Raw genomic sequence first — 24,046 nt, forward strand, 5'->3', positions numbered from 1 at the left:
GTCTCATAAACCTGTGATTTTCCTGGCAATACTGCAACTTAGCTTGATTCTGCCAAGTGCCTAAATTAACCCAGAGGGAACCCTTTTAATTCCTGCAGGGAGAGAGGCCATGTGGTGCTCCCACATCCCCATAGGTTGTAATGCGTGCAACAGCCCTTTATAAATACCATGCTAGTGGCCCTGATCCCCCTGTGTCATGAGTTAGGACCTAGAAAGTGTTGACTATTAGACCCTTTGCCAGGATCTGTCATCATCCCTCGTTGTGAAACTGTCTGCAGGAAATATTGCTCTGACATTCCCTTCATTCCTTTGGGTGCTCCCGTCCACTCTTTTAGACATACCACTTCCCCGTGGTTCAGGCTCTTCTTACTCTTTTTGTCCTCTCCAGTCTGTGCTACAACCTGCCTTAGGATTTCCCTGCCCGGAGGATGACCGCACAGTAATTCTGAGTGTGTCACCAGACATTTGGGGCCCAGCTCTCCTTGCCAGCCTCACTCTAGGCCCTTCCTCCATCTTCTCACTCTCCTAGACACTTGCCATTTCCAAGTATGCAGATCGTCATCCTTAGGTCTTGAGCATGCTTTTCCCTATTCCTTTCGCTGCTCCTCCAGAATTTTCCTCATCCCTTAAAACCCAGTACACTTGTCCCAGTTCTGTGAATGCTTTCTGAAAACCCCAGAGGAAACAGTACTCCTTCCTGTCCACATATATGCACCTTCATATGCTGCTGCTACTGCTAAGTCGCTTCAGTCGTGTCCAACTCTGTGCGACCCCATAGACGGCAGCCCACCAGGCTCCCCCGTCCCCGGGATTCTCCAGGCAAGAGCACTGTAGTGGGTTGCCATTTCCTTCTCCAGTGCATGAAAGTAAAAAGTGAAAGTGAAGTCGCTTAGTCATGTCCGACTCTTCGCGACCCCATGGACTGCAGCCTACCAGGCTCTTCCGTCCATGGATTTCCAGGCAAGAGTACTGGAGTGGGGTGCCATTGCCTTCTCCAACCCCTTCATATATGTCTCTGTATATGCTATGCTAAGTTGCTTCAGTCATGTCTTACTCTCTGTGACCCCATGAACTATAGCATGCCAGGCTCCTCCGTCCATGGAATTTCCCAGGGAAGAATACTGGGGTGGGTTGCCATTTCCTCCTCCAGGGGATCTTCCCGACCCAGGGATCAAACCCAGGCCTCCTGCATTGCAGACAGGTTCTTTACTGCTGAGGCACTGGGGAAGGCCATATCTCTGTATGGCGTTGACCACATTTTCCTGTATGTGCCTACATTTCCCACTTAGCTGAGAGCTCCCGGACTTCAAGTTTTATGCAATATTTATCTTTCCATCCTCATAAGTTTACACAAAAACCTGGCACTTGGTAGGTACTCTGTGAGGATTATTTAAAGACTGAGTGAATGGTTGGAGAAGGTCTGGGATGGAATAAAGACCACCTAGAATCATTAAACCTGGAAAGGAAATGGTCCTGAGATAGGGAAGAATGGTTACAGGATGGAGAAATTTCTATTTCCAATGGAGTAAACATATGTCAATAGAGGCAAGGGTAGTAATATATCCAATATGCTAGCCACTAGGCTTGTGCAACTACTGAGCACTTGAAATGTGGCTAACTGTAGATCAAGGTGTGTGTGCTGCAAACCTAAAACAGTCATCCGCTTTTGAAGACTTCGCACAAAAACTATAAAACATATATATATTATATATATATATATATTTATTTATTACTGGTTGAAATGGCAGTGCCCTTGTTGCTCAGCTGGTAAAGAATCTGCCCACAATGTGGGAGACCTGGGTTCGATTCCTGTGTTGGGCAGATCCGCTGGAGAAGGGATGGGCTACCCACTCCAGTACTCTTGGGCTTCCCTTATGGCTTAGCTGGTAAAGAATCCGCTTACAATGCGGGAGACCTGGGTTTGATCCCTGGGTTGGGAAGAGCCCCTGGAGAAGGGAATGGCTACCTATTCCAGTATTCTGGACTGTAAAGTCCATGGGGTCGCAAAGAGTTGGACACAACTGAGCGAATTTCACTTTCATTTCCCTTGGTATATCAAGTTTAAATATATTGATTGTAAGTTCATTTATTTCCTTTTCCTCTTTCAATGTGCTTAATAGAAAATTTTAAATCACACATGGCATTTGCATTACATTTCTGTGGGTCTAGAAGAATTGTTCTAGAAAGTACTAGGAAATGATTTGATCAGCTTCAGAGGAGCTTCAGGTCTGTGAGAGGATCACAGACCTATGGTTAGCTACTATGGAGATGCATCGATTGTTTAAACTCTTCTCTGCCCCAGCACACCTGGAGATATGACACATTCCAGCCCATAGCTGATTCACTGGAGCAGTGATGCATAGCCAGGGGCCAGTCAGGTAAGCGTCTCTCAGGGTGGTAAGAGAGAATAAAGGGGAAGTAGGGATGGTTTTCACAACCTCTGAGTAGCTTAAGGCACTGCAAAGCCCAGTATGACATCCAGGCATGTGCTGAAAAGGCTGCCCACGCCATAATGGCTGTAAGATGTCCTCACAGACTAAGTTCCACCTGCAAATGAGAAACTTCAACCCCCTTCACTCACTGAGCTGTGTGTTGTCTTGGCATCAGAAGTGGGAGCTTGAGAACTGTATTCCTGTGTGATGGGCCACAGTGCTGCTTGCCGTGGGGTTCTTAGTATAACCTGCCATGAATTTTTGCCGTCTTCCTCAAAGTGCCCCTAGCAAGGTAACAACACAGGCAAAAGATTTTTCCAGAGTAAGAATTGGGGCATGGAAATCAGGAGAGAAAACTGTCTTCATCTTGTCATTCATAGATTATGAGGTCTGGAGCAGGTCCCTTCACTTTTCTGGAACTTGGTTTCCCACGTATTAATTGATGAATGGAAACCCTTCGCTGCTGTCCCAGATTTAGGACTTCTTCCTGGCCATCTGCTCCTGCTCCCCACCTCCTGGAAGCCCACCCCAGGCCTTCCTGTTGACCCTCCCTACTGCTTGAGGACTCCTGCTCTAACCCCTGAGTGTGAGGAGGGGCATTTTCAGGCCCTGGCATCAACATGGAGCCATATTCACTATCGGTTCACAAAACCAGAGCATTTCCTACTTTCTGTGCCTGTGGGTAGCAATGTGCCACCTCCTTCTCATCCCTGTTCATGGGCAACATCATGGGTCTTTTCTGCTCAGTTTTCATATCCATTTCAACCCACTGTGGGGCAGAATTAGAAAAAGGGGATCTACCTTTGGGGTCCTGCTCCTTTCAAGGATGACAATACAAGCCCAGTTCCTTTTCTGTGCAGTTAATTTGTGGGAGGGAAATTAAATCCAGCTATAAGACAGTATATATTTGTAGGACAGTCAAGACTGCATGTCATATTCATAGAATGTGTTTTATGATTATGTTCTAGAGGCTTTTGTGGAATAAAATCAGAAGGTAGCCCATGTAGGGTACAAATGAAGGAGAGACGACTGGGTCACTGTTATCATGGAAACATTTCTTTGCTTTCTAATGCCAACACTTCTCATATGGTTTGTGCTTACTTATGGGAGAAGAGAGTAATATTCCACCCCCACCTTCCCCAAAGCCACTTCCTTATCTGTGATGTGAAAACTGAATTAAGTGACATCTGAGGTCCCTTCCAGCTTCAGCATTGTGTGGGTCTCTACAGAAGTAGGACCAGCAGAGCAAAGCTTACCATTTCTTCTTTGTCACTCTGCTGGAAAAGATGCACTTGTTAATAAGCAGTGGAATAGCCAAAGACATGTTTGTAAGTAGACGAACACAGGTGATAATGTTAGAAACAGTGTAAGAGTTAGTCGCTCGGTCACGTCGGACTCTTTGCAACCCCGTGGACTGTGGCCTACCAGGCTTCTCTGTCCATGGAATCCTCCAGGCAAGAATACTGGAGTGGGTAGCCATTCCCTTCTCCAAGGGATCTTCCCGACCCAGGGATCAAACCAGCATCTCCTGTGGCGCCTGCACTGGCAGGCAGGTTCTTTACCATCTGAGCCACCAGAGGAAGGTAAACATTATAAGAACTCAGTTCAGTGCAGTCGCTCAGTTGTGTCCAACTCTTTGCGACCCCATGGACTAAAGCACACCGGGCTTCCCTGTCCATCACCAACTCCCGGAGCTTACTCAAATTCATGTCCATCGAGTCAGTGATGCCATCTAACCATCTTGTCCTCTGTCTTCCCCTTCTCTTCTCACCTTCAATCTTTCCTAGCATCAGGGTCTTTTCCAATGAGTCAGTTCTTTGCATCACATGGCCAAAGTATTGGAGTTTCAGCTTCAACAAAAGTCCTTCCAATGAATATTCAGTACTGATTTCCTTTAGGATTGACTGGTTGGATCTCCTTGCAGTCCAAGGGACTGTCAAGAGTCTTCTCCAACACCACAGTTCAAAAGCATCAATTCTTTGCCTTTCAGCTTTCTTTGTAGTCCAACTCTCACATCCATACATGACCACTGGAAAAACCATAGCTTTGACTAGATGGACCTTTGTTGGCAATGTAATGTCTCTGCTTTTTAATATGCTGTCTAGGTTGGTCATAACTTTTCTTCCAAGGAGCGTCTTTTAATTTCATAGCTACAGTCACCATCTGCAGTGATTTTGGAGCCCCCCAAAATGAAGTCTGTCACTGTTTCCATTGTTTCCCCATCTATTTGGTGTGAAGTGATGGGGTCAGATGCCATGATCTTTGTTTTCTGAATGTTGAGCTTTAAGCCAACTTTTTCACTCTCCTCTTTCACTTTCATCAAGAGGCTCTTTAGTTCTTATTTGCTTTCTGCCATAAGGGCGGTGTCATCTGCATATCTGAGGTTATTGATATTTCTCCCGGCAGTCTTGGTTCCAGCCTGTGCTTCCTCCGGCCTGGCATTTTGCCTAATGTCCTCTGCGTATAAGTTTGCTCCAAGCACTAGAGTAGTGTGAATTATTACACGATTTTGTTGTTACTACATCTTTCCCACCTTTGTGGCCACTGTTCTGAAACATCACTGCATCACTCCAGTTTTCCATCTGCTGTCTCTCCTTTAGTGGGTCTCGTTGGCAGTGGTGAACCAATGTCTCCTCCTATCATGGATTGTAGGAATTGATGTTAGACTTTTCTGAAGGAAGTCCTGCCTTCCACATAGGACCAGAGCCCCTCAAAAGCTGGCCTCTTGCCTTGTAGCATCTATACCACCTCCCCCTTATTTTAAGAGTACAAGTCACCACAGAAGCCCTTCCTACTAGCGGAGTTAGGGTTTTTTCCATGGCCGCATACCTTGGTAGGTTGTGGCTTTGATATTAACAGTAAAAATGTTTCCAAAAGACTGGTGTGTACACGCACACACCAGAGGTCAAAGGGTGAGCCAGGAGATTCTGCAGTAAAGCATAAAGAAATCTCAGAGAGCCGTAGATCATACCAATGAGGATGGCTACAGGAAGGGAGGGGTGGAGGAAGGAGAAGAACGGCTATTGAGAAGGATGTGACTTGGAGCGCTTGTGCACTGCTATTGGGAATGTAAACTGGTACAGCGCTCTGGAAACAGTGTGGCAGTTCCTCAAAAATGTAAAAATAGAACTGCCGTGTGATCCAGCAATTCCATAGCTGGATATATGCCCAAAAGAATTGAAATCAGGGACTTGAACAGCATTGTTCACAGTGGCCAGAAGGTGGAAGCCACCCAAGTGTCCACTGAGAGAGGGATGGATAAACAAAATGTACTACATACAATGGAGCATTATTACTCAGTCCTAGAAAGAAAGGAAAATTCTGACACATGTTGCAACATGGTTAAACCTTGAGGACAGTATGGTAAATGAAATATGCCAGTTACAAAAAAAAGACAAATACCGTATGATTCCACTCACATGAGGTACCTAGGGTAGTTGAAATCATAGAGACAGAAAGTAGCACATCGACTGGTGTACACACCAGTCTTTTGGAAACATTTTTCTGTTAATATCAACGCCACAATCTACCAAGGTATGCCGCTGTGGAAGGCAGAATGGGAGTTGTTGCTTTTTAGTGGATATTGAGTTTCGGTTTTATAAGATAAAGAGTTCTGTGGACGGATGATGGTGATGGTAGCACACGAATGTGATCATACTCGATGCCACTGAACTGGACACTTGAAAATGGTTCAGACAGTAAATTCTATGTTATGCATTATATTGTACCAATATTTTAAAAATTAAAAATAAATGAAATTTAATCCCCCTGCCAAAAGCATAGAAACTCCATGAAGACAAGATCTATAACTTTTTCTTTTATTGCCGTATTTCCAGTGCATAGCACAGGCCTACCATTATACTAAGTCCTCAATAAATATTTGTTCATGAACGATGACTAGACCAACAGGTTATATAGTCTTTGTTTTATTGTATCTTAGCCTTTCTTGAACCTGAAAGTGCCTCCAGATGGCAATTCACACTCTCCTCTTAAACCCTGAACTCACATCCTACATTTTGTGCCTAAAAAAAAAAAAAGCCACAAGCTGCTTTTTATTTTAATTAACGTTATCACATACAGATGTTTGAAACTACTTATCCAGCATATAAATGCCCACCCTCACCCTTCCCCTCATGGAAAATATCCAGTGATGTGGCATTTTCCCTGCCCACTTCACCTCTTTCCCCCAGACTTCCTTGATGGACAAATGAAAGAAAGTGAAAGTGTTAGTGACCGAGTCATGTCCAACTCTTTGGGACCCCTTGAACTATAGCCCACCAGGCGCCGCTGTCCATGGGATTCTCCAGGCAAGAATACTGGAGTGGGTTGCCATTCCCTTCTCCAGGGGATCTTCCTGACCCAGGGATCAAACCTGGGTCTCCCGCACTGCAGGCAGATTCTTTACCGTCTGAGCGACCAGGGACAAATACACATAAATAAAATCCCCCGGCTGGTTTCAGCTCAGCTGGCTTCCCCTCTGAGCCGAGGGTGCAGCTGCTTCTTGCTGGTCTCTGTTCCTGTTTCCGCCTTTCTGGAAAGCTCCCTTTCATTGCTGGCCTGGGCACTGGCTCTCTCAGTGCCCGCAAAGCCGCCTCTGCTTTTATCTCTCTTGCCCCGGGCCCCCGGCCAGTGTCAAACATATGGTTTATAATCGCTTCCCCGTGTGCTTTGAGGAAACCTCTAATTCATCTTCAGAGGCTCTGTTTTCAGGTGACCTTGCATGGACACATTTTGGTCTCTGTTCAGGTAGTACCTTTTCTCTTCCTTCATTGCTAAGAGTAGATCCTAAGAATTATTTATTCTCCCCTCCTATCCTCCCATGTCTTTAAAGGGTTTCTTTCTAGCAGGTCTCAGGGTCTGTCTCCAGCTGTGCAGGGTGGGCCGTGGAGGAAGCCTGTGCAACAGCCTGGGGCGAGGGGATGGTACTGTTGAAGGTGATTTATGGGAAAGCCTGGAAACATCCAAAGGGTGGGGAGCAGCCGTGATCCTGGGTTAGGCTCCGAGGTCCTACAGGTGTGAATGCCACTCGGCCTGGTTCTAAAGCACTCTGAAGCCCCAAATTCTGTGGTTCCCCTCGGTTCTAGTCAGCCAGTTCTAGTCCCTGTCCTGCCTCAAACCAGGAGGAGAAATTATTTCAAAGGTATTAGTCTGCCTTAGAGAAAATGTATATGCTCATCCTATATACCCAAGGCTTGACCTGGGCTATTCTGCGGTAAAGACGCTACTCCATCTATGACCACAACTCACGTTGGAAGTCAGATGTGGCTTTCAGTGAATCGTCAGAATTCTCACACCCATCCACGTGTGTGACCTGACACACGCACACACATAAAGTGCTCAGCCCCCGCTGGCAGAAGCATGATTAGACATGAAGGGCCCTGACAGATGTTAACATTTTCCACTCCAAAGGCCAAGGCTTCAAAGTGATTCTGTACGTCTTCGTCACTATAGCATCGAAAGGGCCTCTTCTCTTCAAAAGTTATAATAGGATGTTACTTCTGCTCATGATTACAGGGTGAAAGAACAGTCTTCACTCCCTCCCCTCCTCTCACACACATGTTTTCTGTGGTAAAATGTTCAGGTCTGTAGGCCAGATCCAGGAGTGGCCCAGGTCTGCATGCTTGGAGCTGCTCCCTGTTTTCCTCTTTAGAGCAAATTCAGATCCACTTCCTGATGCTAAGGTGCCGTTTCTGAGGTGATTTGTTCAGTAGACACTGCCTGCCCACCATAGGTATACAGTTATAGGTGGTTGCTGTTCAGTAGCTAAATTGTGTCTGACCCTTTGTGACCCCATGAACTTCAGCACGCCAGGCTTCCCTGTCCTTCAACTCCTGGAGCTTGCTCAAACTCATGTCCATTGAGTCGATGATGCCATCCAACCATCTCATCCTGTCACCCCCTTCTCCTCCCACCCTCAATCTTTCCCAGCATCAGGGTTTTCTCCAATGGGTTGGCTCTTCGCATCAGGTGGCCAAAGTATTGGAGCTTTAGCTTCAGTCCTTCCAATGAATATTCAAAGTTGATTTCCTTTAGGATTGACAGGTTTGATCTCCTTGCAGTCCAAGGGACTCTCAAGAGTCTTCTCCAGCACTACAGTTCGAAAGCATCAATTCTTTGGTGCTCAGCCTTCTTTATGGTCCAACTCTCACATCCATACATGACTTCTGGAAAAAAACTATAGCTTTAACTATACGGACCTTTGTTGGCGAAGTGTACAAGAGATCATTTAGGGTTTAGCTTTTGTTGAAGGAGGACATAGACACAGCCCCTCACTTACCTGCTTGACAGCTGTTGGTGGGTCCCAGCTGCCAACAGCCATGCACAGACTCCTTAGCCTGCCTCCTGCAGCCTCTGTCATTTCCCTCAGCACCACTGCAGCATCCTCTGCCATCTTTATTTGCTTCTCTGACCCTTCTTGAGGGCCCAGGTCTCATTCTCCTGCTCTATGAAGCCCTCCCCGACCCTCCGGACTTGAGTTCCTTGAGCATCTTAAGACACTGAGATCTTGCTTCTTCCTCCTGCAGTTATTTATGTTTATGGTTTCCCAATCCAGAGCCATACACTCCATGGAGGGCAAGATTTCATCATATAGCTCTCTTGAGGCCCTTTGAATAAGGAGATGTACACATCCCCAAAGAAGGCATGCTGATAAGTTAGGCATTTAGGTTGGTTATCATCTGCTCATTTAATCAGAAGACATCTAGCAAGAGCAGTAATACCATACATTATTTCAAAGCACTTTCATGTCTTTCTGGGCATATTTGGGAAGTAGCAACACAGGACGGCTTTCTGTCATTCAACCTGAAATGATATATTGAGCAGGAAAAAAAAAAAAGTTAGGTGGAATGCATGAGGCCAACCAGCTGTCAGTGAGATTTCCCATCATCGCATGGAGTACCAGCAGCTAGAAGGCACCCTGGCAGTCAGTTCAGCCACCCACTTTATAATCCAGATGGAGAAACTGAGGCAGCAGGTCACACACATGTAATAAATGTGTCTGCAGGTCCAGGCTTCATGTATAAGATACAATCTACTGACCTCAGAGGTCTCTGTTTTCTGTTCTGCATGATTTTATGAAAAAAGTACAATCACCTCACTCAAATACCCAGCATGTTGATGGAGGATTATACATTTAAATGAGGCTGGGGAAGCAGATCTACTTGTGACACTAACCTTGCTGTTTCACATGTAACCTGATTCTGTGGATGATGGCAGCTTCTCTTTGCAAGGCTTGTTATAGAAACTGTGTTTGTGCCTCGTGGTAATTATCTCTGGGGAGGGTGGTGGAACAAGGGAGCAGGGTGTGGCTAAAGCAGAGTAGCCTACTGGACATGTAGAGTCCCAGGGTATCAGAAAGACCTGGATTTGAATTCCAGCTTTGACTTACTAGATAAGTTCTCTGTGTCCTCTGTTCCATCACCTATAAATTGGGGACAGTTACAGCTGTCGCCTGTAAATATGTTCAAACAACAGCCAATAGCAATTATATACTGACTGTTGGGATTGGAGGTGTAGTGTCTGTACTTTTTATGTTCTATATTTCTGCAGTCTCAATTTTTAGTAATGAGCACACATTGTTTCCTTAACCAGGAATAAAGCCATAAAAATTATTTTTTAAAACCAGCTTAGAGGATTCTTGTGAGATTGTAATATCTGGAAAACTGTTGAGTTCTTAGCGAGTGGAAGTGGAGGCTGTACCAGAGTTCTTGGTCCCTATGCCCACCTGTCCTGGGTCAGAGAAGCTGTTGTGCTGCTGCTGCTGCTGCTAAGTCGCTTCAGTCGTGTCCAACTCTGTGCGACCCCATAGACGGCAGCCCACCAGGCTCCCCCGTCCCTGGGATTCTCCAGGCAAGAATACTGGAGTGGGTTGCCATTTCCTTCTCCAATACATGAAAATGAAAAGTGAAAGTGAAGTCGCTCAGTCCTGTCCGACTCTTAGTGACCTCATGGACTGCAGCCTACCAGGCTTCTCCATCCATGGAATTTTCCAGGCAAGAGTACTGGAGTGGGGTGCCATTGCCTTCTCCGACAGAAGCTAGCATGTGACAGCATTTTTCCTCAGCTGTTAGTCCTGATACCCTGACCGTCTGAGTTGCCATTCTTTTTCTATATCAAATATGAGAGCTCATTTTACAGCTTGTCACAGAATTAGCAGAATTTTGTGTCTTCTCTTGCTGCCAATGTTTGTCTGCAGAGGGCTGTCAAATTTTCCTTGGTGTGGGCTGGTATGAGCCCTCAATCACAGAACCTAAATACTGATAACTTTTCTCCTTTTTAATTTTCAAAGGCTTTTAGTCTTTCTCCTTGACTTTGGGGAGTACTAAAGTGTGTTTGGAAATGTGGCCTTTCTGATGCTGAAGGCCGTCCCACAAGCCTCGTTTCCCGCCCACCCCACTTCACACAGGGCATCTCAAGTAACATACATCAAACCTTCGCTGTTAACACTTGGTGCTGGCGTACTGGCTTTCATCCTGAGAAAATAAATAAACCAAACCAAACCCACAGCACTTTAAAAACACTAATTAATCCTCACCACAGGCCTAGACTACACAGAAATGGCAAATCCCACTGCCCCAATTTTATGTTTGAAGAAATCAGAGTAAGCACCTTTTTTAAGGCTTCTCGGGGCCAGATAACAGAGGCTGACTTGAAGGGCTTGGGCCAGGCCTGCCTCTGGGAAATGGGTGTCTGGCCATGTGGTTACTTGCTCAAAACCTCACTTACATATCAGCTTAATTTTTTTCCCCCAAGGTTATGTTGACACCACACCCTCTCATTTCCAACTGACCTCTCATTTATTTGGTTACTTTTCTTTAATTCTGGTAGAGCTTAGAAATTTTAGCAATGGCTTCCAAGAGTAGCCTGACAATTCTAATTTACTCAAAGGTCGATGCTGATTTGGATACTCAGCACAGAAGTAGGCCACCCTCCAAGTCATCCCTTTCAGATCCAGCCCCTGTGCCCGCTCCACCCTCTACACTGAAGGCATCTTTGTAGCTGGATCTCTTCAAGTTTTGGGAATGTGCAGACTCTCTGCTTTCTCTCCCAGTCTAAACTAGGCATCTTTCTATCTCAGTCCCCTAGTCCCACAACCTATAAGGATAAAGATAGATGTATACTGTTCTTGAAATTGTCAACCATAGTATTTTGGAAAGACCTAAAACCTCACTAAATTTCATGGGACAAATCCAGTGCCGTTAAATTGTGGTAAGTTTACTTTCTAAATATTGATTAATCTGGTCAGATTTTTTAGGGGCTTTAGTAAAAGCCCTGCCTATGTAAAAGGCTGAAATGAAACTTTTTAAAACATTTCTGAGAAGTAAGCTGTAAAAAGCTGAGGATGTGGTCTGCTTTAAGTAACCTATAATGTAATATGTTGGGCTACCCAGGTGGCACTAATGGTAAATGGTGGCACTGCCTGCCAACGCAAGAGACATAAGAGATGCGGGTTTGATCCTTGGGTCGGGAAGATCCCTGGAGGAAGTCATGGTAAGCCACTCCAGTATTCTTGCCTGGAGAATCCCATGGACAGAGCAGCCTAGAAGGTTACAGTCCACAGGGTTGCAAAGAGTCGGACACGACTGAAGTGACTTAGCGCACACACACGCAGTGTAAGATGTCAGTGATCAGTCATGGCATGTATAGAATAAAACCTGTTACTTCTGGCAGCGAATACCTAGAGAATAAATACATGGCCTCTGCTTCTGAAGAGCCTTTTGAATCAGAGGAAAGTATATATATAGGCCTAGGAAGTGACATTAACACAGTTATAAAATAAAGTAGCAACAAATGATAAGCGATAGAAATCAAATACATAGGCTCTAAGGAGAAAGGAAGAAATAATGAAAGGCATTTGGGGATGATTAGGGTAGATTTACTCAAAAAGCATAGCTTTAAATTTATTATCTCAACAACTTTGGTTTTATCTTTCTGGATTTTTATCATCTTCCTCTCCCATTAAAACACAAACTCCACGAGGGCAGACGGTTTCATCTTTCATATTCGTTGTTGTCCCTAAGCATCTGGAGCAGTGACACAACCAAAGCAATAGTCAAATAAATTTCCTTCTTTATTTAAAGAAAAATGAAAAAAGGAAAGACCTGGGAAAGACTTCAACAGATCCTTTAAAAAGAGATTAGATGTCAGAGGTACTTGATTTGTAAGAGCTAATGTTTGTTCATAAAGTAACACAAAAACTTTAGATCTGGCTTAATTAATAGCAGGCAAGCATCAGACACTAGTGTCTTTCCTAATCATGACAGGAAGTCATGATTATTTTGACCACTTATTCATTCCAGAGCCTTTCTTCTATATCATTTTATAAAAATTCCTTTCAGAAAATAATTTGGTCTTTATCTGACTTTCAGCTCCTTTCTCAAAAGAGAAAAGAAGAATAAAAGAGGAAAGAGAAAGAAACTCAGCTCAAGTACCACCCTCCCTTCTAATCATTTGCCTGAAATGTAAGAATTATTTGTAAGATAAATATGTCATTGAAAGAAAGTTGAGGATTGGATTTTGGTTATTTCTTGGACAAGGTAGAATGTAGTATCTGATTTCTGTTAACAACTAATGTTTAAATATTTTAATGTTAGAGACTGAAAAAAATCTAAACCTTTCTCTTTTCTCGTTCAACTGTATTTTCAAATTTATGTGAGGTTGTTTTTTTCTTAATCTTTCCTCAAATTATAAAGGACAGCATTTATCCTACATGAAGCTCAAATGAATATACATTCTTTTTAAATGAAAATATTGACAGTCTAAACCAAATTAGAAAAGAATGGAAAGAGATGTATTACATAAACCATCAGACACTTGGAAGAGCATGCAAGCAAATCTAAGAGCTGCATGTTTTTCATAATTTTATATTTTCCCTTTTAAAAGAAATTTCACTTTCCAGATTGTTGATGGTTTGGCAGCTCCACGGATGACATCAATTCTTCCACTGTGCAGTATCTGCTTTCTTTTAGATAACTTGAGGGCGCTTCATCAAGTTTTGGTGATTAAGTTGATTTTAAAAACCAACTGGGTTTGAGTTTAAATTCCCCTAACTGCTAAATCAAACACATTCTTGACCTTAGGCCTGCTTGTGCTGCTGCTGCTGCTGAGTCGCTTCAGTCGTGTCCAACTCTGTGGGACCCCAGAGACGGCAGCCCACCAGGCTCCGCCGTCCCTGGGATTCTCCAGGCAAGAACACTGGAGTGGGTTGCCATTTCCTTCTCCAATGCATGAAAGTGAAAAGTGAAAGTGAAGTCGCTCAGTCGAGTCCGATTCCTCGCGACCCCATGGACTGCAGCCCACCAGGCTCCTCTGTCCATGGGGTTTTCCAGGCAAGAGTACTGGAGAGGGATGAGGCCTGCTTGTAAGCACTCTTAAAAACTATATTGCACATAGACTGCTTTATTTATTGAAGGAGAAGTAAGCAAGTGAGAGAAAAACACACTTCTTAAAGTTCCTGATCATATCGGTCAAAATGCACTGTACTGTCAGTGTGGTACTCCAGCCATTCAGATGCTTTCACGCCAAGCATCCTCTTTTCTCTTACTTAATCTGACACCAAATCAAGAGGATAATCACCTTGGCAGGCATTGTTTTCCCACCTCAGAAATTACAGAGTGCCCTGAGCTCTAGTCTCTTTCAGCAATCAGGGACAGCTTCTGACCATCAGCAAGGCAGTGATGAAAAGATTAGACTAGAAGTTAGACTGTAATGGGGAAGAAGAAAGCAGTCTCTGAACAGTACTAACAACTTTTCCACATTGTCTAGGAAGTCACTTGTGACCATACTTGTATTCCAAAAGTCTGATCTGTCACCTGACCACAAACCAGTGCTTCTCAGATTAGAATAGGCATGTGGACCACTCAATTGAGTTGGGCTGGGCTGGGGCCTGCATTCAGTATTTCTAGCAAGCTCTCGGGTGGAGCCAATGCTGCTGGCTCTCTGACAATACTTTGAGTAGTCCCTAGTCTAGGAAGGCAGAGAAGGCAATGGCACCCCACTCCAGTACTCTTGCCTGGAAAATCCCATGGACGGAGGAGCCTGGTGGGCTGCAGTCCATGGGGTCGCACAGAGTCAGACACGACTGAAGTGACTTAGCAGCAGCAGTCTAGGAACGACTTTTACCGGATTTGAAGCTCAAGATTTATAATTTAAAATATTTGCATGAATATTTGATTGAAGACTAAATATTTTTTGTGTGAGATATGCAGTTAAAGACAGAGATACAAGACCTTAAATCTCAGACATGTTTTATAGGTCTTCATAAATTTCCCCCAAGTCCCTATTTAGGCTAACTGGACAGGAATTTACATTGCCTTTCTCATTATCTAGATGTCAATTGTTTTCCAATCCTAAAGTAATCCGGCGTTTAATGAAAAACATCCAAAATATATTTCAGCCAGTGAGGCATGAAGACTTTAGAGCTTATCTCAGAAACTTGGTTCCTTTCTCCCTTTGTTCCTGATGTTCTCATTCTGTCAACATTCAGGGGAAAAAAAAACTCAACCTTCCAAAATATGGTCATTAACTGAGCAACCACCCAGGAAGTGGTTCCCAGCCCTAGAATGAGGAAGCCAATTCTACTCCAGTTCTCTGAGACCCTCCCTGCTTGGGTTGCGGGTTCTGCCTCCTTCCAGGTTCTTCTCTGGTCTTGCAGGGTACTGGGGACGGGTACAGAGAAACTCCAGTGAGCCCAGGAGAGACTGTGTAGAGAAACTGGGAGTCTAAGCGTGCTATGTGGGAAGTAGGAAAGCTCCCCATGTTCATGGTTTTGTAAATGACTGAGAGGTTACTCTCAAGTGGCTTTTGACATGCATGCATCCATGTGGCTGGTCAAAGAAGTGGCTGGAACACCTGTTGCTCCGTCACCCTGTCTCCTAGGAACACAGAGCATCCTCACCCAGTGTTACTGTGTGAGCTTGTCATACATCCTGGTCTCAGCAAGTTCGTTTTCTTTTGTCACTTCTCAAAATTAGAAATACAGACGTGTCTACAACTTCAGGGCATCTGAAAACATATCTTGTCATCACATTTAGAGGGAAAGTGGTAGAATTTGATGTTCCTATAGTATTTTAAAGAAGAAAACCTATTCTTTTCTTCCCCATGAATTGATGCCTTTGTTTGGAACATCCTAAGAGGAATCAGTATAGTTTTCCTTTCAAGTGTTTAGAGACAGTACAAAATAGATAACTAAAGAGAACTGACTGTGTAGCACAGGTAACTTGACTCAATGCTCTGTGGTGACCTGGGAAGGAAATCTAAAATAGAGTGGATATATTAATATGTATAACTGATGTACTTTCGCTGTACAGCACAAACTAATGCCACATTGTAAAGCAACTATACTCCAATAAAATTTTTTTCTAAATGTTTAGAGATGGACACAAAATATTTTATGCAGTATATAAGAGAAAAAATGCAGAGTAGAAAATTTTGTGTTCATTATTACCTCAATTGCATACAAAAATATGGGCATTAAAATAGGACTAGAAGGAATATGCCAAAATGTTATGATGGGCCATTAGCTTTTGAGAGTGAGATTGCAGATGACTTTTATCTTTTTCATCCTGTTCAGTATAAGCCAAAATTTTTTTACAAGTTGTACTGTTACTCTTGCAATTAAAAAAAAAAAAAAAAAAGGAACAACGAACAAGGAAACAGAGTAACACTGTGATCAGGCTGACAGGCCCTGAGCCTTAACCTCCTCACACAACATGCCTGAAGCTCTGTGCTGGGACTTGGGTCTGTATTTAATTGTTTGATATTTTTATGTGATATGGATCTGTGTACTGCCTTGGTGACAGGAATGCATTAAAGTGTCTCAGTAAAGACTGAACTCATCTATTTTTCCAAAATCCATATTTGATTAATTCTACAAAGGTCCAGGTCAAAGTTATTCCTCAAACCTCATTATTTTAATAAAGAAGCCCAAAGTTTCCACGTTTGCCAGGAAATTCATTATCATTGTAAAACAGCAAAAGGTCAAAAAATGTCTCCTTCCACAATCAAATAGCATATAAGAAAAATTTCTTATTCTCAACAATTCATTACCCCACCAGAACCAAGAGAAACCTATGACATTTGCTTCAGGGGAAATAAATGTTCCATAGATCATGGAGAAAAATGACAAACAAATTAATGAAAAACAAATACACTCCTGCAGTGTCCACAGCCATGCCAGACCAAACACAAGTCAAAGTCAGCTTCTATTCTCAGGTCTTTCCAGCTCTGAAGACGGACAGTTTCCATAATGGCATCAGCACTTTAGTTACAAAAAGCTGTACACACACCAAAGAAACACAAATTAAAGAAACATGCGGTGGAAAAACAGAAAGAGAAATTCTATCATTTCATGCATATTTAACTGTAGTGGGAAAGTCGTTGCTGGCAAAGCATTGTTGAAATCTTGACCTAATAAGTGGAAGTATTCTAGAAGTTATTCCCCACCCCCCTCGCCTTCATAATGCTTTATACAAAACTGTAACTTGACTGAAGTTAGCAGTGCTCAATTTTCCCACATCCTAAAAATTCCTTCCTTTAATTCTGCCTCATTCTGGCCAGCTTTCTCTTCATCTTTAAACTTTCTCAAGGAGTAGCGTACATGTTCTTTCTCTACATCGTCAATTTCCATTCATTTACAAATAGTTTAATTCTAACACCAAGTATATTTTTATTTTTAAAAAATACAAGTAGTACAAATAAAGCCAAAATTCATGTGATGCCCCCCAGCCTCACGCCCCTTCCCAGAGAAGACATCTGGTAGCAGTTTTGTCCTTCTGGACCACTGTCGATGTACATACTTAAATAGTAAGGACTTAATAGACTTATGTATATCTGTATATATATTGTACTTCATTTACATAAATAGTACTTTTTTGCTACTTTTTTTTTTTTTTTTTGGTACCCAACGATCTACCTTGGATATCTTTCCAGGTCAGTACATGTAAATCAGTGGTTTTTCAACTAAAAGCAATTTCTAGAAACATTTTTGATGGTCACAACCTAGGCGGAAGTGCTCCTGGCAGCCAGGGGTGCTGTTAAACACCCTCAAATGCACAGGCAGCCCCCCTTCACAAAGAATTTTTCACTCCAAGTATCAATAATGCCAACATTAAGAAACCCTGATACGAATCTACTTATTTTAACCATGCATTGTATTCTGCAGTTTCTTTCACCAGTCACGTAACAATGTACATTTAGATACATTTTTAAAAACTTTAATTGTACTGTAGTTGCTTTATAATGTTTTAATTTTGCTGTACAGCTCAGTGATTCAGCTGAACATACATATATTCTTTTTTATATTCTTTTCCATTATGATTTATCATAGATGAATTATTTAAGGTATACTGATTTATGCCCATTAGTGAGTGTTTCTCCCACTGACTTTTCACTCAGCTCCAATATGCTTTCTCCCCCAAATACCTGCTAGGTCACCAGTAGCTTCCTAATTTCCCAATCCCTTGGCTTCTTTTTTGGGTGAGGCCACTTGGCCTTTCTGTGACATTTGTCCAGGCCCATCCCCCTTCTCCGGGAAGCATGCCCCGCCCCACCCAAGGCTCCGCCCCACCCAAGGCTCCGCCCCCACCTAAGGCCCCGCCCTCACCTCCCTGCTTCCTGCTGCCTTGCTGGTTTCACTCTCCCTGGATGGCCAACCACCACTTCCTGAGCTCCAACGGCCGTCAAGCCACAGTGCTTGGCGTCGGTGATGTGAAGATGGACTGAGAAGGTCCCTGCCCTGGAGACCCCCTGGTCTAGGAGGCATGTACAGGAGTTGTACAAAGTGAGACATGCCCTAATCAGAGTGTAGGATAAGCCTGCTGAGTGACTGAATAGATGATTAAAGTGTCAAAGATTTTAAAGGACAATAGAAAATGTTTTCCCTTCACGGGTTAGAATTTACTGCATATTTTATCTTCATGACTGCTTCTCCCACCACATAGATTTAAAAAAATAAATCAAGAAAAAGCCTTTCCTCCCATTTTCCCACCACCGCTCTTTTTTTTCCCCCTGCTTTGAAACGGCAACTGCACTGTTTCATATTTGCTCTTCGGGGAACGCGCCTGGCCTTGGCCACAGCAGAGAAAAGATCAAATTAGAGAGCAAGCCCGCCTGCTGCAGGGGGGAAGTGAGACTGGTCCTCCCTCTCCTTCTGGAGCCTCCTTCCCCTCCCCCGTTTGTTCTTTACAGACTCTTGGGACTGTGAGGCCATCACCTCCCTCTAGCCCCTCACTCTTGCGAGGGGTCTCTGGGAGCTGGCAGAGTGCTGCTGCTGTCTGACCCTTATTTCCCTGGATCAAGGAACTTTAAGCCCCTACCTGAAAGCTGACAGCAAAGCAAAGCTCCCCCATAAATCCAGTTCATTGCTCCAGGTGGACTCCTTAAGCATGGACTGAATGGTCCCTGGGTTGGCCCTGAGAAACACAAAGATCAAGGGGCCATGGCTGTGTCACTGAGGAGCCGGAGGAAATGGTAGGTGGGGGGCACATATAAGCAGCCACTTAGAATGCAAGGCAGAATACAAGTAGCCCTACAGAGAGGACTGAGCCAAGTTGGTTAAGGAGAAAAGCGGGGAGGGGATTAGTTATGATGGGATCAAGCAAGGCCCTTGAAAGTCATTTCCCCTCTCTCTTAGAAGTATGAGCAGCTTTGTTTGATGGATTCTTTCAGTTTGAACACAAGGGAAGTAGGATTTTGGAAAGGAGGGATGACTCGTCAAGAGAACTAGACTCTAGAATGCGGTTCTACCGAGCTCCACATATATAGTTTGGGTAAAGCCCTGAACCTTAGATGCGGGAGTTTTTGTTTTTGTTATTCAGTCGCTGTCATGTCCAATTCTCTGCGACCTCATGGACTGCAGCACACCAGGCTTCCCTGTCCTCCACTATCTCCCGGAGTTTGCTCAAACTCATGTCCACTGAGTCAAGGATGCCATCTAACCATCTCATCCTCTGTTGCCCCCTTCTCCTGTCCTCAGTCTTTCCCAGCATCAGGGTCTTTTCCAATAAGTGGGATTTTTTTTTCTTACATACTTATCTCAAGTCTTAATAAAAAATAGAGTCATCTTTGCCCCCAGATACTCAAGTCTGAACAGCCCTGGTTGTATGTCATGGATCTTAGTCTGACTCATTTCCATTCAAGACCATTTTGTGCAAGTCATATTATCTAATTCTGAAAGGCACACCCACTGATCAGATCTGTGTAGAAGTTCTGTAGGGCTCTATTTGTATTTCTGATTCCTTAAGTTGAAGCCAGGTGGGGTCCTGAGTACATGAAGGACAAAGCTGGGGCAGAGACTTTTCTTGTAAAGTACAAGTCCTGCTAGGCAGATGGCAGAAAGGAAGCTCTGACAGATGTGTGGGTTTGTGGAGGGCAGCCCTAACAGACAGAACGAAACAGTTGGTCGAGTGGCTCAGTGAACCAGGAAAACAGTAGTAAGAAGCAGGGCTGGAGTTTGCTCCTGGTCTATGAACATCCATTCTCTATCTCCCCAAGTCGAGAAGTACGTGAGCTAGAGTCGGGAAGCACGTGGGGCTGGCTCCAGACACTCCCAGAGGGCTGCTGGGCTCACTTCCTGTTTCTGTGTAACCAATGACCACATACCCCCAGCTCTAGACAGCACCCATTTATTATCTCCCAGTTCTCGAAGTCAAGAGTCAGGTAGGCTGAACTGGGTTCTCTATGTAGAGTCTCACCAGGCTGCAGTTGCGGTGAGAGTCAGTCTGCCCTGGCCCCTGCAAGCTTGCAGGGAGGCTCTGCCCTCCACTCTCAAGGTCAGTGGCAGAATGCGGTTGCTTGTAGCTGTAGGACTGAGGTCCCAGTTCTCCCCGCAAGGTGTTCCCAGCTTCTAAAGCCCATTCTCACGTCTTTGCCCTGTGATTCCAGAGCCAGAAAGAAACTTCCTCTAGCTGAATCCCTTTCGGGGCTGAAATCTCTGATCTTGCTTCTGCTGTGAGCCAGAGAAATCTCTGCTTCTAAAGGGCTTGTGATTCACTTAGGCCACCCAAATCATCTTCCTCTCTTGAAGTCACTGATTAGTGACCTTCATCACATCTTCCCTTTTGCCATGGAAGTCACATAATCCTGGGAGTAAGGCCAGGGGCAAAGGTCATGGGGCTTAGGATTCCAGCAAGCACCACTGCCCAGGGTATGGTTCCATCTGACCTTGAAATGATACCTGGAGATCCAGGGCCTCAGGCCCAAAAACTTTCACGTTTTAGGGGTGAAAGTGGTGGTGAGTAACACAGAAAGGAAGTGTTCTCCAGGAGGCAAATTGAGAAGGACTTTTGGAGGCAGAATCAGAGGAGGAATTCGGCTCCAGCATGTTTGCTGAGAAGGTTTTTTGAGAGGCCCTGGAAGCATTAGAATAATGAAGGACAACATGGGGTCCCTGCCGTTTCAGAATCCACAAGCTAGTACAATTATGAGATCTCTCCTAGACTGGACATCCTGTCCTGACCAAATGTGTACCTCGAGAAAGCTGCAAAACTTCAGGAAAATGCTTTTAATATTTTACCAACCTACCTGAGTGACCACTGCTGCTGCAGCCGCCTCCAACTTTCTACTAAAGGGAGTCACTCAGGCCCTGAGAAATAGGGACTTCAGAGCCAAGGCTGTGGTTCTGAAAGGGCCCCAAGGCCTCAGGGTGCTCCGGCAGAAATGGCAGCAGACCAGGGCCAAAAAGCCTCACATTACAGGGAAAGGGCCTTTATGGAGGAAAAGGGGTCCCAGGAGGCTACCTTGCTCAGATCCATCATAAACTATCAAAGGTGGGTAGTGCCCTGTGTTATTTCAAAATATCTCCAGAGTCGTGAATTCCTCAGCCTCCCTCATAAGGCCACAGTTCTTTATTTTACCTTTTCCCAATGCGTAAATTCTTTCTGCTTTTTTCATTCCTCTGTGGAAACAAAAAGCAAGTCCTTCACACTGGTTTCACAATAATATGTCATATATAGCTTTCTTCTGAGCATTCAGATAACTAATGTTTGGAACTTTTCTTATTACTCAGTAGAATCTGGACCTGGGCAAAAAGTCAGATAAAAATGGAGCTCTGGAAAAGCTATCTTCAGGAAAATGTGGGAGCAAGGGTAGTAGGTCAGATGCTTTCTGCTCCCTTCCCCTTTTTGACAGGCTGCCGGGTGCCGTTTTGTAGGTTGCTAACTGAACAAGGCCCTGTGTCTCCTCCATCTGCCAAGTTATGCTTCTTGGCCCAGAAAGGGCATCTTATTCTAATTTAAGTAAGGTACTCTGTAAACTTGTTGGGCCCTGCCCTTTGCACCTGCTCTCTTTATCTTGAGCTTGTGAGCCACAGTGAATTAGGTGACAAGTAATCAATCTCTTAGACAGAAAGCAGGGAAGGGGCAGTGGAGACAAGAAGGAAACCCACGGAAACAATTCTTAGGAGGAATCAATAGGAAAAGGCAGGGAGATGGGAAAGAGGTGGTCAGTCATAGCACCTCCTAATTAGAAGTTTAGGAAACATGGTTTGCTCTGTTCAGCAACCACAGACTAGAAAATAAGCACTGTTTGTACAATAACACTTCATGTTCAGTCAACTTCATAATTGCATTGTGATTAAGCTGATAGATGTAGAATTAAGCTGAATGTCTTGAATGTTACCTTTTTTGTTTAGTTTGTTTGTTTGCTTCTATTGTTGTTTCGGTCTGGTTTGGTTTAGTGTGGGCCCTTGGGATACCTTTGTATATTCCACAAACACTTCTTGGTACTGATTATGTTCACAGCACTCTCCTAGTTCTTACATATAGTCCTCGTATAGAGTGGTGGTCAATCTGTAGAGTACCTAAAAGTCACCTAGGCAACAGGTTAAAAATGCAACTTTCTGGGCCCTCCCTCCATACAGCTGCAGCATCTCTGAAGCTACAGTTTGGTCAAACACTCAGGCAGTTCCAGAGATACAAGGACAACCCTTTGAGAAAGGTTGCTAGAGGGATGAAAAGAGTATAACCCAGAGTTCCATGTCCTCAAAAAGCATGTCAGGGAAGTAAAATGTAGACATATCTCAAGATTAATAATACACAACAGTGGATGCTAAAGAACTAGATGAGTAATAGAGAAAATAGGTAATAGGCGAGATATCGTATGGGGAGAAGAATATTCCTAAACAGAATTTTCAGAAGATTTCAAAAAAGAGATTGGATTTCAACTGGGCTTTTAATAGAGGGAAGAGGGCATTTCAGGTGGGGGAAATAGGTGAATAAAGGCATTGCAATCTCATGCGGTGACAGCTCAAAGCAACTTAAGGGACACTGGACTGGTATCCCCTCAATGCATCATTGGTGATCCCTCTTGAAACCACAGCCTCATTCTTCTTCCTTATTAGGCTGTTTTTAAGAATCCTTCATAAGAGGTTGCAATGTACATGTAAAGAGAGATTAATCCATGTTTAAATATATGCATGAGTTATGTATAATTTCAGCCTGATTTAAGTGTCTCTATTGTTGAAAAATTATATGGATTCCAAATGGCATCCGATTATTAAGTTCAGATGCCAGAGCCTTTCATTAACAGTGAACTTTTGGGGGGTGTACTTTTTTGGCTTTGTATACATTCCTTCAGAAGTGGTAGGCCTACAGACATCTCAAGCTACAGTGCCAATCAGTGAAATAATGGAAATGGTCACAAAATTAGATGTGAAGTCATTCTCTCAACCTTTGGCAGTGTGGAGCCTTTGTTTATTCACATACCCCATATCTGCAGTTCACTTTTTTTAAATGGATTACCAGCCCAAGTGTTTTGATGGGAGAGTATTTATACTTGTGTTTTGTAGTTCTTTCTCACTCAATTAATTTTGAAAATCAGAACACAATTTCAGAATATATATTTATTCAAATCAGAAGGAAATGAAGAGAATTCTCTCTTTTGCTGATACTCATGATAAATACAAAATGAGGAAAATAGATAGTTGTATAGTATTGCATGACTCTAAAGTACAAGTCACTGCCATGGGTTTTTTTAAGTGATAAATAAATGTTACATGGCTTTAGCTAGAGAGTGTATCGAAAGTTTAATATTTATAACTGCACGGATAGAAAAACTGTTAGTGGAGATAAATTTATTTATTCTTTACAGGTACACTCATAACTTGTCAACTTTTAAAAATCACCAATTATTATTCTATTCATGTGTGCCCAGGACAATTCTGAGCTCTCTGAGCTACAGCTAATACTATATTGTGTGAGTGATAGTGTGTGTGTGTGTGTGTGTATTTGAAGAAACTGTTCTTATGACTTTGCTTCTAGAATGTGACCATGTCAAATACTTGGGATTACTTTAATCATAATTAGCATTAATTTCTAGCAAACTGATCTTGACTGTTACACAGCCATTCTCAATCTATTACATATATGTGTGTATGTCTGCGTGTTTGTATGCACATGGACAATTTTTTCACATATGCATCATATTCTAAGTTTCCTTGAACAGCTTTCCCAGCCTGGTTTCACAGTGATTGCTCATTTAAGAATTGGTCTGCTCTCTCTTCTCCTCACTGGAAACACTTTTCTCTCAAGCAAGGTGGGTGCCTCCCAGGACACTCTGCTTTCCTTCCTGTCTTGGTTCCTACGCTGTTGTTTGTGCTTCTTTTGCGCATTTCCCAGGAT

General features: G+C 43.6%; 1 protein-coding gene across 4 annotated transcripts in view; it reads left to right on the forward strand.

Annotated features, from left to right (window-relative positions):
• The window catches only part of ARSB (arylsulfatase B), a 181,746-nt gene that overhangs the window by 123,113 nt on the left and 34,587 nt on the right, over positions 1-24,046 (forward strand). For 2 of the 4 annotated variants that reach the window (XR_015135495.1, XM_086323125.1), the window contains one exon: positions 12,800-12,892. The exons of the other annotated variants lie outside the window; for them this stretch is intronic. Coding sequence is in view for 1 of the 2 variants with exons in the window: in XM_086323125.1 (XP_086179251.1) it covers positions 12,800-12,892 (93 nt within the window). In the remaining variant the exon portion in view is untranslated. The remainder of the gene's footprint in view (positions 1-12,799; positions 12,893-24,046) is intronic. 4 annotated transcript variants of the gene reach the window in all.

The sequence above is a fragment of the Bos grunniens genome, chromosome 10, assembly GCF_055505025.1.
Source record: "Bos grunniens cultivar Pamir isolate PY7600 chromosome 10, Bosgru_T2T1.0, whole genome shotgun sequence".
NCBI classification, from domain to species: Eukaryota; Metazoa; Chordata; class Mammalia; order Artiodactyla; family Bovidae; genus Bos; species Bos grunniens.